This window comes from Penicillium cosmopolitanum (assembly GCF_028827165.1).
Source record: "Penicillium cosmopolitanum strain IBT 29677 chromosome Unknown utg000012l:1.0-3308103.0:1.0-3310761.0, whole genome shotgun sequence".
NCBI classification, from domain to species: domain Eukaryota; kingdom Fungi; phylum Ascomycota; class Eurotiomycetes; order Eurotiales; family Aspergillaceae; genus Penicillium; species Penicillium cosmopolitanum.
Genome location: NW_026622682.1, coordinates 1891898 through 1909398, shown reverse-complemented (window position 1 = coordinate 1909398; position 17501 = coordinate 1891898). Strand labels below are relative to the sequence as shown.

General features: G+C 50.0%; 8 protein-coding genes across 8 annotated transcripts; 6 read left to right on the top strand and 2 right to left on the bottom strand.

The window, feature by feature from the left end:
* Positions 1–712: 712 nt before the first annotated feature.
* Positions 713–4310, top strand: N7509_013456 (ankyrin repeat domain-containing protein; the record flags this gene model as incomplete). Its single annotated transcript, XM_056638093.1, has 10 exons — positions 713–755; positions 872–1173; positions 1246–1405; positions 1520–1633; positions 1685–1757; positions 1818–1830; positions 1884–2001; positions 2470–2686; positions 2875–3782; positions 3835–4310. The coding sequence occupies 10 exons, from the start codon at positions 713–715 to the stop codon at positions 4308–4310; spliced, it is 2424 nt and encodes an 807-aa protein (XP_056481600.1).
* A 104-nt stretch (positions 4311–4414) lies between these two features.
* N7509_013455 (signal recognition particle receptor subunit alpha) lies at positions 4415–6495 on the bottom strand (the record flags this gene model as incomplete). The annotated part of the gene is made up of 3 exons (XM_056638092.1): positions 4415–5847; positions 5900–6179; positions 6277–6495. The coding sequence occupies 3 exons, from the start codon at positions 6493–6495 to the stop codon at positions 4415–4417; spliced, it is 1932 nt and encodes a 643-aa protein (XP_056481599.1).
* A 255-nt stretch (positions 6496–6750) lies between these two features.
* Positions 6751–7960, top strand: N7509_013454 (protein transporter YIF1; the record flags this gene model as incomplete). Its single annotated transcript, XM_056638091.1, has 4 exons — positions 6751–7059; positions 7124–7370; positions 7429–7637; positions 7763–7960. The coding sequence occupies 4 exons, from the start codon at positions 6751–6753 to the stop codon at positions 7958–7960; spliced, it is 963 nt and encodes a 320-aa protein (XP_056481598.1).
* Positions 7961–9268: 1308 nt separating this feature from the next.
* N7509_013453 (60S ribosomal protein eL14) lies at positions 9269–10096 on the top strand (the record flags this gene model as incomplete). Its single annotated transcript, XM_056638090.1, has 3 exons — positions 9269–9394; positions 9686–9949; positions 10046–10096. The coding sequence occupies 3 exons, from the start codon at positions 9269–9271 to the stop codon at positions 10094–10096; spliced, it is 441 nt and encodes a 146-aa protein (XP_056481597.1).
* Positions 10097–10900: 804 nt separating this feature from the next.
* On the top strand, positions 10901–11686 carry N7509_013452 (nascent polypeptide-associated complex subunit alpha; the record flags this gene model as incomplete). Its single annotated transcript, XM_056638089.1, has 3 exons — positions 10901–11125; positions 11223–11281; positions 11344–11686. 3 exons carry the CDS (start codon positions 10901–10903, stop codon positions 11684–11686), a joined length of 627 nt encoding a protein of 208 aa, XP_056481596.1.
* A 399-nt stretch (positions 11687–12085) lies between these two features.
* On the top strand, positions 12086–12960 carry N7509_013451 (F1F0 ATP synthase subunit d; the record flags this gene model as incomplete). Its single annotated transcript, XM_056638088.1, has 4 exons — positions 12086–12094; positions 12214–12609; positions 12741–12827; positions 12931–12960. 4 exons carry the CDS (start codon positions 12086–12088, stop codon positions 12958–12960), a joined length of 522 nt encoding a protein of 173 aa, XP_056481595.1.
* A 929-nt stretch (positions 12961–13889) lies between these two features.
* N7509_013450 (uncharacterized protein) lies at positions 13890–15038 on the top strand (the record flags this gene model as incomplete). The annotated part of the gene is made up of 1 exon (XM_056638087.1): positions 13890–15038. The coding sequence occupies one exon, from the start codon at positions 13890–13892 to the stop codon at positions 15036–15038; it is 1149 nt and encodes a 382-aa protein (XP_056481594.1).
* Positions 15039–15473: 435 nt separating this feature from the next.
* Positions 15474–15724, bottom strand: N7509_013449 (uncharacterized protein; the record flags this gene model as incomplete). Its single annotated transcript, XM_056638086.1, has 2 exons — positions 15474–15638; positions 15704–15724. 2 exons carry the CDS (start codon positions 15722–15724, stop codon positions 15474–15476), a joined length of 186 nt encoding a protein of 61 aa, XP_056481593.1.
* Positions 15725–17501: the final 1777 nt, after the last annotated feature.

Below are 17501 nucleotides of genomic sequence, written 5' to 3'. Positions count from 1 at the left end.
CATCCGGGTGCTGAGGAAAAGGGGGAGAAGTTGAAGACGAAGGAGGAGTTGACACAATTTATTTTCTAATGGAGAATGGGAAAGGCACTTACTATCCACTGCTAGTTATAGCAGTTGAGGGAACAGGTATAGTCCTGGGTTGTGATTGGCTGTAGTATGTGGGGAATGTATACGAAAATCTCTTCAGACCCATAAAGCCAATTTTAGGACTTCATTTCATCCAAGGCCGGCTGGCCCAATGGCAAGGCGCTTGACTACGAATCAAGAGATTGCAGGTTCGACCCCTGCGTCGGTCAATTTTTTGCTTTTTAAAACTGTACTGTTGTTGCAGTTGTTGTTTTTGTTGTGAAGTGTCTATTTTTGGATCCTAGCGGTTCTTCATCCCAGTCTGCTTCAAGTTTGGACAAACGTCTGTGTCTCTAATTATATGGAATTGTTTGCAGGCTTTTCTACTGTTTCCAAAACTACCTTTAAAAGCGCCATTGTGATGGTAGTAAAGTGCAATAAATACCCAATGGTGCCCAGGTGAATTTGCGTGGCCCGCAGCATCAGCCTGGACACCGAATTGCGGACAATCATCCTCCTAAACTCAATAATTCGCCTCTGTATCTAGCATATAATTTCATTGAGCCTCATTCAAATCGATAAATTGGTTTCTGCTTGATCGGAATCTAAAATTAACCTGAATATATATCCCGAGGTCCACCCCAATATGACTGGGCCGGGTGCTTATCTACCTCCGCACGGGCAGTCTGGTAAGCAGCCCTGGAGTGATCCGGGAGTCCTTTGATACAGCTTGAACTTGAATCATGAATAAAATCCATGTATATCCGCGAAATAAAGCTTCTAACATATTTATGACACCAAACAGATCTCTGGGTGGAAGCGATCAAAGAGCTGGACGACGAGGACAAGTCATTAATATGGCCCCACGCGACAGAAAAGCTGACCGTTCTTGACGACGTCCTCGTAAGTGCTAAAAACAGACAGGCAGAGTGCGAGAAGAAAAGATGGAAATACACAAAGCGAGATGGAACCGAAGTCGAGCTTCGTCAGATCTTCGATAAGATCGTTCAGAAAGTTTCCCAGTTCAAGGAACTTGGTGATTCGGTCGCTGCGTTGGATTCGACGCATCTGGCTGTTCCTTGGAGAGCGATAAAATTGATTCTCCAGGTCTGTTGAGACTTCCTTTACTCGCGTTTGCCCTCTCACATTTCTTGGAAGCGCAATTAACAGTGGTGATAGGTCGCGGTCAAGGATTCGGAATACCTTCAAGTCGTCTACGAAGGAATCGAAATGTTTTCTGTTTTCATTCCCCGATATACAGTGTTTGAGATTCTGTACTTGAAAAGCGATTCACGGATTAAAACCATTCTGCAGAGCCAGATGGTCGCGCTATATGCTAGTGCTCTAGTTCATGGCAAAGGCGAAATCTTATTATGAGACAGGGACCGCCACTATGCATTTCTGCCACGAAAACCAAATACCAGTCTAACATTTTTGGCTAACCTTTATGTAGAGCGAATAGTCAAAAGTTTGCTTCAGATGTACAATGACTTCAAGGTATTGATGGACGAAATTCAGAAGCAACAAGTGATAGTGGATGACCTCGCTCGCTTGGTTGATTCAGAAAGTATAAACGGCCACTCCGGACCTTTCCAATCGCAAAGCTGATATAAGATAGATTCCCAGGAGGAAAACCGAACAGTTTTAAAAAAGCTAGAAGCAGTCACGAACGCGCAGAATATTCTGAAAGGGTATCTGAAGAGTTTCCAAGATCCGATAAAATCGATAATGATGGGATGATCGACCTACAGAAAAGATCCGAAGGTATGGCATCCGTGGAGACTATTTTGAGCTTGAGTACTGACAGCGGGATATAGGCCAGGAGGAAAAGAATATACTCAACTGGCTTTCTCCAATTTCGCACGGTGGGCACCATCAAAGACTTCGAACAGACCGCTTGCCAGACTGTGGGCTCGAGATTTTTCAACGACCCGAGTATGTGGAATGGAGAACATCAGACAGTTCTTCACTTATGTGGCTTCATGCATATCGTAAGCGGCTCCCATGAATTCCCTTAGTATGTCAAATGCTAATATTTCTCAAGCGGGCACTGGGAAGAGCACACTAATGTAAGAAATTTTCGTTGTGGCTGAGGTTCTTTAAGCATACTGACATATCATCGCTCCGATAGGTCCGTCATAATCGACAGCTTGCGAAGTAATCAATATCATGCGGATGTCGGTCCTCTGGCATATGTTTACTGCTCGCTGAACACACACGATTGAAGACTTAGCGATCCTGAGGCCCTGGTTCGATGCATCCTAAGGCAATAATCCCGACCAGGACCGGGTATGCCTATCCGAGGAGTCGTGAAACAGAAATACCTTCAATCGCAAGACGAGGCAGACAGTGGCGCCGACCTCTCGTAGGTCGATACTAAAAGTTTGCTTTTACAGCTGGCAGACCAGGGAACGACGACAATCTGTATCGACGCGATAGATGAATGCGACACAACCCGACGGACCAACTTCCTGAATTTGATAAGGACTCTATTGCATGATGCCAAAGGCCGAGTCAAGATTCTTCTGTCAAGTCGACCTTCCTCGGATATTTCCGCCCGCCTCAAATCGCTTAAATTCTTGTCGATTGATGCCGGTCAAAACCAGCAAGATATCGAAAGGTATGTGCAAGTGAAAGTAACCGAGTGTATCGAAAGCATGAAAATGCGTGAAATTCCGGTCTCCGAAAACTGGACCGACAAATTGGCCAAGGAACTAGTGAATGGTGCACAAGGAATATAAGTTATTTGAAATATCATAATTCTTGGGACAAATTATTGAGTATTTTAAATGGAATTAACAATTCTAGGTTCCTCTGGATCAAGCTGCAAGTCACTTTGCTCACCGATCACAACCAAATACTATTCGAAAGCGACATTTTGCAACGGTGCAGGACACTTCCCGAGGGACTCTCACAGCTCTATGAAACGATATACAGCAATATTGAACAAGCATGTTATATGGCACGAAAAGTAGCCTTCACGCTCTTTCGATGGCTTCTATGTGCAAATGCACCGATTTCAAAACATGATCTGATGGGAGCAGTCTCTTACTATGTCACCGGCCAACGCGACAGTCTCACAGAGTCGATGATCCAGGATAGCTGCAGCAACCTCGTCATGTTTGACGAAGATCTCAACACCTTCAGATTCATTCATACCTCAGTGAAGGATTTCTTTGAAGAGAAACCCGGATTCAATCTACAGAAAAGACATGCCATTGCAGCCGATGTATGCTTGAAGATCATTTCTGATGGAATCCCAGCTCTTGAAGACCTATCCTTGGAGCGCAGCTCACTTCAGTGTTATGTGATTCTATATTGGGCATCCCATATTGAAAATTCTGGTCAGCAGCAAAGCACCGAGAAAATCAAAGATGCATTGAACGGCTTGTTTATACGAGATAGAAATGCCAAGCCCTGGTTTAGACAGTGGCTGCCGCAGGTTGAGCCCGTTTCTCAAATCTTGGATTGGAGCGACCCATTCAAAGATAAGATTATACAACCTCTCAGCTCACCAGATAGGCCCTTCTTTACCGCCTGTACGTTCGGGTTTTCCGAAATCGCTCAGCGTCATAGCAAAGCAAAGCCAGAGCTTGTAAGAAAGAAGAACACCATGGGAGCAACGGGGCTACATTTGGCCTCTCAATACGGACACTTGATGGTCGTGAAAGAGCTGTTGGACGGACCAATTCGGCCTAACCGCACTTCACCTGGCTGTAAGGAACGAAGCTGAAGCTGAAGCTCTATATCTGCTCGTGGATCATGTAGCTAATATTGAGATGGAAGATAGCAAAGGAACGACAGCTCTACATCTGGCTGCTCAAAACTTGAACCAAGAAGTGGCAGCATTTCTGCTCGACAAAGGCGCTAATGTTGAGTCTAGAGACTATCAGGGACAAACACCTCTGCACTTTTTATTTTTTCGCCGTGTGGTAAAATCTTGCGATGATTTCTTAGCCATGCTTCGGCTTTTGGTAGAACGAGGAGCCGACATCAATGCTCGAACTACAGATGGAAAGACTGTACTAGTGATGCTTGAAGGAGCCCGAAATTTTTCGGAATTTAGACGAAGGATCGAAGCAGAACTTCTCGTCCTGGGATTCGGCGATGTCGAAGAGGTAAAGGGTGGTATCAACGAACAGGAGGATCCCGAGGAGGAAGACGATGATAGCAGTGATGAACAAGAGGTGTATTGGGATGCTGAAGTGGCAAAGTGGTATAGCAATGGTAAAAACGAAGCTTAGTGTGTTAATATGAGTCAATATGCACTGAATGATCATATAACAAGCTAAATCAAATCCTAAAAGCTCAAACTAGCTATCCAACACCTAGACATTATCAGATCGCATCACTTCATCAACAAGCTAACCGCCCAAGGAACACTAAGTCCACGCAAGTCACCATAATGCTGTCCAACGCCAAGGAAAACAATCGGGATACCCGTAGCATGAACCATACTAACCAGAGTACCAACCATATCACCGACTGTATCACACTTGCTAATAATGAAACCATCAAGATTCCGACCAGTTCCAAAGGCCGAATTGAAGTTCCGCGCTTGCATAACACTATCAGTTCCAACCAACGCCTCACCAACCATGAAGATCTTATCCGGGTTGGCAAACTTGGCAAACTTCTCCAGTGAGGACATCAGTCGCTGATCATTGTGGCGACGACCTGCAGTGTCGATGAGGACGACGTCGAACTTGTTCGCGGCACCATAGTCGACTGCGTCCTTGGCGACGTTCGCGGCGTCCTTGCCGTATCCCTTTTCGTAGAGCTCGACTTCGCCGACGTTTTCACGGGAACTGAGTTCTTTCAGATTGCGGGCGTGAACGCGGAGTTGTTCGACCGCGCCGGAGCGGAAGGTATCGCAGGCGGCGATGAGAACGCGGTAGTTGTTCTGCAGGAGGAAGAAGCAGATCTTGCTCAGGTTGGTGGACTTGCCGACACCATTGACTCCGACGATGGACATCACGTAGGGGCGAGGAGCGTGCTGCTTAGTGGTGGGGGCAGTGACGGCGTTGATCTCACGGAGAAGGTCCAGAGATGAGGTAGGCGTGAGGATCTTCCGCAGAGATGCTTCCATAGCGATACGCAAGGCCGCATCGACACTTTGGAAGTTAGCAGTCTTTTTGCCGACCAGCTCAGCCTCAACGCCCTCGCAAAGTCGAACGGCAGCTTCACGAGCAACGTTCTTCTTCAGCAGGTGGTCCTCCATTGCCTTCAGCGGCTTCTGAAGATCAGATTTGGTCAACGTCTTGCCGCCAACAATATTGCGGAAGAAGCCTCCAATGGCATTGAATCCAGAGCCCACAACGCCAGACCCAGCATCATCCTTGCTCTTCTCGGCATCCGCATTATCCAGGATATTATGAACTTCCTCGCCCAGCTCCTTCAGCACAAACTGGCCCTTGCCCGTCCTGCGGCCCCAGTCTTCCTGCGCGACGGCCTCGACGGCGGGCGCCGCCGCATCCCCATCCTCTGCGGGGGCAGAGTAGTCCAGGATTTCCCCATCATCCTCATCGGCGTATCCGTCAGCGTCCCACTTGCGCATCTTCTTCGCCGGTGTGCTCTTTGCGGGCTTGCGGCTGCGAGAGTGCTCGTCTCCGGACGAGGCATTGGCGCTGGCGTTGGCGGCTTTGCGTGCTCGGCGCGAGGTTCTGGGACCACTCTTTCCCGTGATGATGTGGTTTGGTGTTGTAGATCTAGAAGTATCAGGAGATGCTGGTGGCGTGCCCTCGTCAGAGGTCGCCCCGGCTAGCGCAGCTTGATGCTGCACTGGGAAGTGTTAGCAATTGTCTGGGCAGGGCTGGGGTGGACCTAGACATACCCTTCAAGAAGCCGGGGAGCGGAGGTGGAGGACCTCCATTGTCCGATGAGACCAGCGGGTCTTTCTTGCCCTCGATCTCGGCAGAGTAAACCTCCGCGACGCTGCCGGTATTATCTTCAAGCTCGCGCACTTGCTGCTCGAAGTACGGGTCGAAGCGGTAGGTGGTGATTCTGGTGCGGTTGCCTTTCAACTGGTCCTTGTAGATATCGATGAAGATGGTGGAAATATTCTCCAGAAGTTTGTCGATCCAGCCAAGGTGGAGGAGTGATTGGTAGACAGCCTAGAGGTGAGGTGAGTTGCGATGCGATGACTCGATGGGCTGAGGGTGGTGCGGGCTGGAGTAGGATGGGAGCAGAATGGATGGACTTGTGACGTACCACGAATATCAAGCTAAATTCCTTATTGCGACGCCATTTGAGGGTATATTTCTCCTTCTTGAAGACAGGCGACACTCCTGCAGCGTTCTGTGGCACGACTTTCTCCTCGATAAAAACGTCGTTGATCAGGCTGTTAATGACATGCGCCCCCACGGGAGCATATGATTTGGACCACAGCACCACACCAGAGGTGGTAAGAATTTCAAAGGCTTCCAACATGATGAAAATTAGGGGTATATTGTCGTGAGTAGAAGGAGAAGAAGAGAGCTGAAGTCGAAGGTGGAGGTGGCGGATCGGCGAGAGCTGCCCGGAGGCCGAGCGGACCTTTATCAGCCACGTATAAACACTTTCTCTACAACTCCACCACACCTCCTGCTTCTCCTCCACCACCTTCTCAACCTCATCTTCCACCTCTCACGTCCTACCTCCTACCTCGCCCCTCCTACCTCCCCTCCTGCATCACCTCCTCAGAAAATGTATCGGGGCTCCTTCGCACCGCCCCCCGCCCAGTCGCCGCCTCTTCACCATCCCATCCCACAGCATGTATCGACCGTGCCAATGATGCGCTCACCACCACCCCCCTCCCAGCAGACCCCGAACGCCCCCGGTGCCAGCTATGGAGGTCCATACCAACCCTCGCCCGCACAGGGCCAAGCACAGGGCCAACAAGGCCAAACCTACGACCCCGGATTCGGCGGATTCATCAACGATCCCACAGCACAGATGGGATTCCAGGTTGGCAAGAGCGCGATGATGGCCGGACAGGAATACATGGAGCAGAATGTAACGCATACCTCGACTCCCTAATCCCTCTTTCCCCTCTCTTCAAGTCTAACAATTGCTCCAGTTCAATCGCTACGTCTCCATAGTCGCTCTGAAGCACTACTTCAACGTCTCAAACTCCTACGTCCTATCCAAACTAGCTCTAGTCCTCTTCCCCTGGCGCCACAAGCCCTGGTCCCGCCAACAAGCCCGCATGCCCGCAGCCGCAGGGCCAAATGGCCAAATCACCCAGCAGCAATACAGCTCCATGTTCCTCCCTCCGCGGGATGATCTCAACTCCCCCCGATATGTACATCCCCGTCATGGCGCTGGTCACATATATCCTGCTTTCGGTGCTACTTGCCGGATTCCGCGGGGATTTCCACCCAGAATTATTGGGCTCGATCACTACGACCGCCATCGCGGTGATTCTCTTCGAGATCCTCTGTCTCAAGATGGCTATGTACATCCTTGCTATCAATAATGACTCGCAGCTGCTGGATCTGGTCGCTTACTCTGGGTACAAGTTCGTTGGTATCATTGTTACACTGGTTGCGTCTGAGATTCTAACGCCGGGTCGGGGACGGGTGGTTGGGTTGGTTGGACGGTGTTTATCTACACTTTTGCCGCCAATGCTTTCTTTTTGGTACGTTTCTCTTCCTTTCTCATTGTTCGCAGTTTCGCTCTATCTTTCCTTTTCCTTTTACTAACTTCCATTTTCTAGCTACGCTCGCTGAAATATGTCTTGCTGCCCGATTCCGCCGACTCTTCTATGCGCGCGGGTTCCATGCAGACAGTTGCTCGGGGACAACGCAACCGCCGCACGCAGTTCCTGTTTGTGTACTCGTACGTGATCCAGTTTGTCTTCATGTGGGTGCTCAGTCGGGAGGGACCCTCTGCATTGGGAGCTGGCGATTCATGATGCAGCGATTCGGTGCATTGCATTGCGTTGCGTTGCGGGTGGGGTATGTTTTGAAGCTGAGCCACTGGAAACGAAAACGAAAACAGCGGTATAGAGTGGGAGGAGATGCGAGGGAGATTCGCTGGACTGGATGCTACTAGTACGGTAGGCCAGCCTTCACGATATAGCACGACTTTTGTAATCAATCAAATATTAAGTAAACCTTTTAAGGTACTCTACTCTACAACTGGAGGTAGTAATTGAACTTGACGATATTGTACTATTATGATTATTGACTAAACTAGGGATCGGCATGACTGGAGATAATCCTATATGATGGTTAGAGCAGTTCAACCAAGCATATGTGTGAAGCAGGCAAGTCAATGCAGATGCAAATGCAATGCAATGCAAATGAAAAGTGTGATGGTCCTCAGAGATCTTGGTAGTTAAGGTAATATCACGTGCCGAAGCATCAATTACTATCTAGGCGTGATAAGTGTTTTAATCATCGGGCCGGGGGTGGTGGTGGTGGTGTGGTGATGGTGTAATAATGACAAAGAATGGAAGATCAATCACATACCTAAGTCAATGGATCCATGTCAATGGCTGGCGGTGGTGGTGAGTATCTAGTAAACTGATTCAGTTAGCAAGGTCCAACTGAAGATGGCAATGTAATGAGTAGGCAAGATTGAACAAGTATCAGAATATGTAAGAAAATTGAATATCATACGACAGCGCTGTATCGAAACCCCGGCGAGGGTTTCACAGACACTGGGTCAATCGCAAATTACGGCATCATGTAAGGTAGAGCAGGTAGAGCAGGGTAGCAGTGGGAGGAAAAAAAGTAGAACGTACCGAGAGGATGAGTGCTGTATGCTTGCTAGTTAGTAGCAATGGCAGTTGCAGTTGCAATGACAGACTGAGTGCTGAGTTGAGTTCTGAGCAACATTAAGCTCGACAGAGTCAACAGAGTCAACAGAGTTTGATAGTGTTCGACAAAGGAAGAAGGCAGGCGCAGGCTTTTAAGGGAAAAAAATGGCAGCTAGGGTCGGACTAATGATAGTCCCGCGTGGCCCCGAATAATCCGAGATCACTGGACCTGATGACTCAGCCAACCCTAGGGGCCGCCCGGAGTGGAGGGCTAAGCGAGAAGTGCGGAATTTGTGTGGGCACATCCGAATTTCGCTGAGCGAACTTGGACTCATTCGACTTCTCGACAAACAACCTTCCGACTCATCCACCAACCCGGTTGTCGACCGTGAGTACAGCATTCACTATCGCCCGTTTACAACTCTCCCGCTGAACTTGTATTTCTTGCAGAATTCCGCCATGGCCGATATCGAGATTACCCTCGCTTCCTGGAAGCTGGTCGAGGTTGGCCGCCTCGTCCTGATCCGCCGCGGCCCCTTCGCTGGCAAGCTCGCTGCCATCGTTGAGATTGTCGACCACCGCCGTGTACGTACAGTCTGAATTGGACTGTGCTGTTCTGAAAATGCAACTGCGACTGCGACTGCTCTGGGTCCGGGTCCGGGAATCGCGAGAAGTCGATCGGAGGAGGATTTCGATAAGAGATGATCTTGGGTCTTGTGCGCAACACAGATCGACAAGATAAGGATTCGACTCGCAGGAAATGGACTGGACTGGATGGATCAGAGCAGAGCAAAGCAAAGCAGAACACATCAGAACAGCACAACCCAAGACAACCATCGCTGCCACTCCCCGAACAAGTACTAATCGTCTCTGCAGGTCCTGGTTGACGGTCCCTCCGCTGAGGCCCAGAAGATCGTGCCCCGTCACGTCCTTCCCCTCGCCCACGCCACTCTCACTCCCTTCACCATCCCCCAACTTCCCCGCGCTGCCGGTACTGGCCCCGTCAAGAAGCTGTGGGCCAAGAACGAGATCGATGGCAAGTGGGCCAAGAGCTCCTTCGCCCAGAAGACCGACAAGGTTGAGCGCCGCAAGAACCTGACCGACTTTGAGCGCTTCAAGGTTCTGCGTCTGCGCAAGCAGGTGAGACACGACCCTCCACCCAACGGGCCGAGTTTCTGGTGTCACCAGTTTCTCGTCTCGTCTCCCAGTCAACTGTTATACTAACGATCTGTTTAGTCCCGCTACGAGGTCCAGAAGTCCCACGCCAAGGTCCGGGCTGCCCAATAGATGATTACGAGGGTTCGGTGCATAGGATGACGGAGGTGTCCTGGGACGGGTTTCCATAGCTGGCATTTTCCAGCAAAATGCTGTATGCATATTCTACAGCAAAAATGATTCAAAGTCCTTGATACCTCTCAACTAGCATACTAGTATGGACTAACTTGAAAGTATGACTTGAAAGTATGACTGTTGCATAGACTTGCCAATGACAAAAGTAGTGCTATAATATTTACATCTTGGTAGTGCGAGCAGTAAATGATACTAAGTACCTAAATGAGAGTAAAATACCACAAAAAGTGGAAAATAGTATATATTTAATGATTTAGATGTATGAATTAAATATTGACCAACAATTATTCAATACTAGTACTAAGTTAACTACCTGGTCCCCATGTATAGTAGCACTTGTGGTGTATGCATGCTGTGTGGGATCTGGGGGCAACCGCCTCGCTAACGATTTTCGGTCGGGCCACACAGCTAACGTGCACCTTTGAACCTCACCACCAAAATCCACCCGCTACCACCACAGCTTGAATCCGGCATCTCAGGTGCGTTGAATTCCCCCCGATCTATCGCTGAATTGCCCTTCCGACCTCCAAATTCGTCATTTTCCGATTGTGCGGTGCGTGGGGGGGGGACCTCTGCGAGGGGTCTGGTCGACTTGCCCGCACCTCCCACCACCATCAGCATCATCACCACCACCACCACCCACCCACATTCCACCACAGCTCTATTGCTGTTCACTGCCGCACTGCCATGGCCCTATATAGCTAACCCTAGACTCTGCGACAGATTCTTCACATATTCACAATGGCCGACCCCCGCGTTCAAGAGCTCCCCGATGAGGACGTCCCCAACACCGTCGAGGAGGGCAGCGACTCCGAGTCCGAGGCTGGCGAGGAGGCAAACATCCCCGCCGGCGCCTCCGTCGCCATCCACTCCCGTGGTGAGAAGAAGGCTCGCAAGGCCATTGCTAAGCTCGGCCTGAAGCACGTTCCCGGCATCACCCGTGTCACTCTCCGCCGCCCCAAGAACGTATGTACCATACCGCACCGCAGAGGAGCTGCAGCTGCAGTGCAGTGCCAGGGCTCCAATGCGCCAAATTACCCAACAGCAGCTAACCTTTCTCCAGGTCCTCTTCGTCGTCAGCAACCCCGATGTCTACAAGTCCCCCTCCAGCAACACCTGGATGTACGTACCCACCACCAACACCCATTGGCACCTATACGCAAACCCACTAACCACACCAACAGCATCTTCGGTGAGGCTAAGATCGAGGACCTGAACGCCCAGGCCCAGGCTTCCGCTGCCCAGCAGCTCGCTGCCGCCGAGGCTGCCGGTGAGCACGCCGGTCACGACCACGACCACGATCACGACCACGGCAAGGGCAAGGAGCCCATCACCGACCTCGGTGAGAAGCTGGAGACTAAGGAGGAGGAGGAGGATGATGGAGAGGAGGTTGACGAGTCCGGTCTTGAGGCCAAGGACATTGATCTCGTCATGGCTCAGGCTAGTGTTTCCCGTAAGAAGGCTGTCAAGGCTCTGCGGGAGAACGATAACGATATCGTGAACTCGATCATGGCTCTCAGCATATAATCGGATGCACGGCTGAATACTCAATGGCCTGTTTGAAATTAAATGCTAGGTAGCTAGGTTCTCTTGAGAGGCTTGGGTGTAGCCGAGATGGCGAGCTCATAGTGTACACAATACTCCAAAAGAATTGATCATCTAATGATTCCGCGTAGCAGTAGTTGTAGCAGTGTAGTATGTAGCAGTGTGGCAATATTGTAATTAATTAAATTTCATGTACATACATACTGGAATGCTGCTCTCCGTACTTTGATGCTGTTTGATGTTCCCAGCTCAGCCGATGCTCGGATGCCGGATAGTCACGTGCCCGCATCCAAACCTTTCCGATTCAAACTCGCCCGGCAACTCCCTGCACTTTGAACCCTCCCCTCTCCTCCACCTCCCCCTCCAACTACCACCGTCACAATGGCCGCTGTACGTGCTCCCGCTGCTCTCCTTACGCCCGTCAAAAAATCCCACCAAACACCCCCCAGCACCCCCCCAGCAAAACCCCCCCATCCCACGCCTCACTAACACCCCCTACCTACCTATAGCGCAGCGCCGCTCTCAAGATCGACTGGGCAAAGGTGTCCACCTCCCTCGGCCTCCGCGGCCAAACCGCCGCCTCGCTTCAATCCTTCAAGAAGCGCAACGACGACGCCCGCCGCAAGGTCCAGGTCCTCTCCGAGCAGCCGCAGGCGGTCGACTTCTCCCACTACCGCAAGGTGCTGAAGAACCAGGCCATCGTCGACGAGATCGAGAACCACTTCAAGAACTTCAAGCCCGCCTCTTACGATGTCTCCCGCCAGCTCAAGGCTATCGATGCTTTCGAGTCCCAGGCTGTTCAGAACGCTGAGCAGACTAAGGGCAAGATCGACTCTGAGCTGATTAACCTCCAGAAGACTCTTGAGAACATCGAGACTGCTCGTCCTTTCGAGGACCTCACTGTCGTGCGTATCCCTTCAGTTACAGATAGCGCTAGTGCAGGTGCTTTTGCAGCTTTGCATTTGCCGGCGAAGCATTATCATCATTCTCCCCGTTCCACTCGTGCAGTGCTAATTATTTACCTTTTTTCTTTTAGGACGAGGTTGCTGCCGCCCAACCCGAGATCGACGAGAAGACTTCCTCCCTTGTCTCCAAGGGCAAGTGGATGCCCCCCGGCTACAAGGTACGTGATGCCCGGAGATGGTTTTGGTGTTGGAAGCATGGCCTGGCCTATGGCTATGGCCATTGCTATGCTTTGCGTGAGACAGTGCTAACCTCATGTACAGGAGCGCTTCGGCGATCTGTCTGCTGTCTAAGCGATGGACTTTTAGTCCTCGTTTGCCTTTTCTCCCCCGTTTTATCTCACGCATATGGCTTTCAGGCCAGGGTACGGTTAGGCACTGCCCTTCCAGGTGGTTGGGTGGTTGGGATGTGTATAGAAACAATTCATTCCGATGGTTTCTCGTTTGTTATATTTGAGTTTTTGAGTATTGTAGGTTTATTCGTAGGGGTTACGTAGATTGCTGTGTAGTCGGAGATTGATCTGGAGATAGCTGGACAGTGATATATATCGAGTTAGATTCGGTCCCCTCAGATATAAGGGTATCTCTTACAGGGTTCCCATGTGTTTATCAGTTATCCATTCCAAGGTTTGATTACTACTCTAAGGTACTCCCTGTATGGAATATATTTTATGTACTATACATCGTAGAATCGACCTGTCAACTGCTGACTCGATGTTATGCAGGTTAATGCATCAGCTTAGTGCTGGACAGCAAGTGTATTAACCTCCACGAGCTTATCAAATAGATCCGTGTATCTCCGTGCCTGGGCATATATAATCAAAGGAGCTCTCCAGATAACTATTACTAGTACTAATACCTATTACTGCTAGCCATCTCATGCACCCCCACCAAGACATGTAACTGTCAGGCTCGTTGGCCCCGAGTTACCCACTTCCCCTCTTCAAGTCGATCCGAGTCCCCTCTGATTGGAACTTGAATTTGAACTGGTTTCTTTGAATTTCGATGTCATGCCAGTGCCCAATCACTCAACATTTCCATTGCAATGAGCAATCAACAACTTCAACCTCTTCATCTTCACCACCCACCCATCTGGAACCCGTTGAGCCGCAATTGCGGGGACATCACCAGTCCAACGGTCCATCACTGGAGTCTTCAGCCTTGAAAGCAAATGAATGATTGGCCCATCACAAATGCAAATGCAATCATAAATCCCAATACAAATGGCGTCCACACCCTCACCCTCCACCTCCCGACTGGAATCCCTCCCAATCGAAGTCCTCCAATTAATCTTCCTCCACAGCCTGGAAATAAACCTCCCACGCTCCTCACCAATCCTCTCAACCGCCCTATCCAGCCAACTCCTCTACACCTGGCTGATCCGACTAGCATTCAGCAGCAACAACCCCGGCTCCCGAGACAACTTCTTCACTACAGATTTCCTACCACCACCACTGGACTTCTGGTCCTTGGGCACGGAAGAGCGAGCGAGTCTCCAAACAGCTTTATTATCATGCAAATGGTGCACATTACCTCTTTTCCGCAGGTGCCAACGCGAATACGTCCACCATGCCATTGCGCAGAAATCGAAAATTCTCCGATTCGCTCCTGCAGATCGGGAAATTTTGGATAATTTGGACTCGTTATTTGATGCGGGTGTTGGTGATAACTTTGATTCTTGTGATAAAGCTCTCGATGGGAGGAAAGGGAAAGGGGATATTGTCATTCCGGCACTATTGCTACAATTACCACCATCCGAATTATCATTATCATCATCATCGCCATCTTCCGAGTCTTCTTCAACGACTACCATTACCACTACCACTACCACTACCACTACCACACCAGCCCAACCCCAAAAACTAGCAATATGGCTAAACCTCGGCGCCATCCAAATCCGCCCCAAATCCGAAATCTACATACCAACCAACCAAAATATCTACCGCCTCCCCTCACCCTCAAACGCCCTGCATCCAGCGCCGATACCCTCAAAGCTCCTCCGCAGTCCCTGGACGCGCTCCCAATTCGAATTCCTCCAATTACTAGCACCGGACTTCTATCTCGATGAAGATGAGCACGATGCGGAGCGCAGTAGTGCTGTTACGAGTCGGCTTATTCGGCAGAGGCGGATTGAGCCGTTTAGGGTTTTGTTGGGGATGTATTTTCGGGCGAGGAACTGTCGGGTTCATGTTCGGTGGCCTTTGAGGGAGGTTCATTTTGGCTTGATTTTGAGGTTTTCGAGAGTGGGGGGTGGTGCTGGTGGTGGGAAGGGGAAAGGGGAAGGGGATCCTTTTGCGAGGGTTGTGCTTGATGAGAGGTGGGATGATATTCCTGCTGAGGTTAAGGAGGATTTGTTGAGGGTTGTTGGGTGAATGAACTTGAAGCAGACCTTTGGGAGGAAGTGGTAGTGGTGGTGGGAGTGGAAATGTACTGAGTATATTGTACAGCTACGAACTGAAAAGCACATAGCATAGCATAGCATAGCATCACTTCGCATTTACTTTATCCAGAAAGCAAGATCAATTGAAGATAATTTTCATTTCCTTGTCCAGAATCATGGTCATTATCATGATCAAGACCACCGAGTACAGTACAATATAGTACAGTACCTAGCCTAACCTAACGAAACGCCTGGGTATGGAACACAACATAAAACAAAACCGCGATAAAAAAAAGAGAACGCGCATCAATCGTGAATCGTAGCCATCACAGCAACAGCAGCTCCGTCATAAGCCAGCCCTAGCCTTGCCTTACATGGATGACTAGTTGCGAGAGCCTAAGCTCTTCTCTTTATCCGTTGGCCGGTGTCAGACCCTACTCCGTTTGCGACGCGAGCAGTAGCCACAGGTAAGGCAGGAGATAATCACGTCGACGACAGTGACGATGCCGCTGATGATGGCGTGGAGGACGGAGCCGATGGCGTTAACGACGGCCATTAGGCATGAGCCGATGGCTCGGAAGACGCCTTGGATCTGTGAGGGAAAATGTTAGTTGGATACGATGGAGATGAGGGGAGTTAAGGTGAGAGTAGACATACACAAGAGACGACGGCACCCATTTTGGGAGGTCGGGGTGGTTGCGAGTAAAGTGGTGGAGGTTATTTGATCAACCCTGAGAGGGGAAGAGAGGTTTGGGTGAAGGAGGGATAGTTTCAGTGCTCGATGAAGCGGAGGAGTGTGTTGATATATCGCTGAACGGACGCATGTTGAGAAAGTCGACAGTAGCTGGCTGGATGGAGTGGGCTTATATATGAAATGTACCGTAGAATGAGGTAGCCACAGAGCAAGTAGACCCCGTTCGTTCCTGTCCTGTTTGGAGCTGCGTATACGTAGAGGGAATCTCAAAGAGGGAAATGATAGACGGTTGCCACAATCCTCGGACTGTTTGACTGACGTCGTTGGGAGACAGAAGTATGGTATGGGAGGGTGAAAAGGTAAAAGAGAGCTGTGTGAGTGAACCTGTGAACTGGATTGGAGTGAACTGCCTTGATTCTAACTTCTGACGTTGACCCTGGCTGATCTGCGCCAAGTGGGCTCGAGCTATTCCGTCATACGGGGACGCCTTCCCTGATTTTGATTGACCAGAATGCAGGTGGTGGTGGTTCGAGGGGCTGGTTGGCTGGGGTTTCCGTACTTCTGTCTGTTTAATTTTATTTCTATTTATCGTTCTTCTTAAAATATCTCGTTGACATGTAAATTTCAATATCAAATGTACTGTTCAATGTCTTGACGTCATGATAGCTTCCCAAAAAGGGAATTCGAGTGGGGTAAGTAGCTTCCACGTGACTCTTTTCAACCCTCGATGTGGCTGTGCATGCGGCATGTTGTGGCTTCTGGTGTGGCGGTCGGTTGCATTCCCGCCAATCAGCTGCCATCAGCCACTGGGAATTTACTACAATCTTGTTCTTCTCCCTGTTCTCGTCGCATCAACCGTTCAGCCCTGTTACGGGCCGAAGGATTTTACTGCGGAGAGCTGTTCTTAATGCGGGCCCAGTCGGCATACCCTGTCTGTGGTACTTTATTCTCCGTGTACTCCATATTTAAGATTGTGATGATCCAAATGATCTTGTGGCTGACCACGGGCGAGTGACTGCTTTTGATTCAATTGTCTCACTTCTTAGCCCGTTCCAAAATGACGACATATGTACCACTGCTTGCAGCTTGAGAGCTGTCTCCTGCACGTTACAACTGGAGAAATTGTCGATCGCCCTGACAGACACGAGTTCGACACAGACCCTCTCGGGATGCCGCACTTACGAACCTACCCCTTCCAGAGCTTAGAATGCCAAGCATTATGGCGTCGGGGGAGACCAGGGGTTGACGATGTTCTGACTTCACAGCGAGTATCGCGGGAAGAAGAAGTCTTGTTGCGCCAAGGCGGAATATGATGTGTCAACCAGAAGACTGCTCGAGGTAACAGGGTCCGAAGAGGATTCCTCGAACAAAATCGGACTTTCCCCTTCCTAATCCTTGTTTGAATCGTTCTATCCCGAATAAAGGTCACCACCCACACTATTTTGAGCTAGCGGGAGGTCCAATTGAGGCCGGAGCCAAGGAGATGCAATACGGACCAATCATCGGTTGCCCGAACCGAAAGCGCTCTCCGTGGCTTGGCTCATGTTCAGCCTGGCAACCTTGTATCAATGGCAAGCTTGCCGAAGTATACGAGCTTGTGTAGAAGTCCAGGCGAGATGAGCGAATGGATTTCGTGATAAAGCGGGGATTGATGTTGATGGTGGAGTCACGTCACAGTGCGTGGGGGCTGCTGTGCATATCTACGTGACAATGCAGTTGTAACGAAATTTCGGCCCCTGGCCGCTACTTGAAGTATTTGTG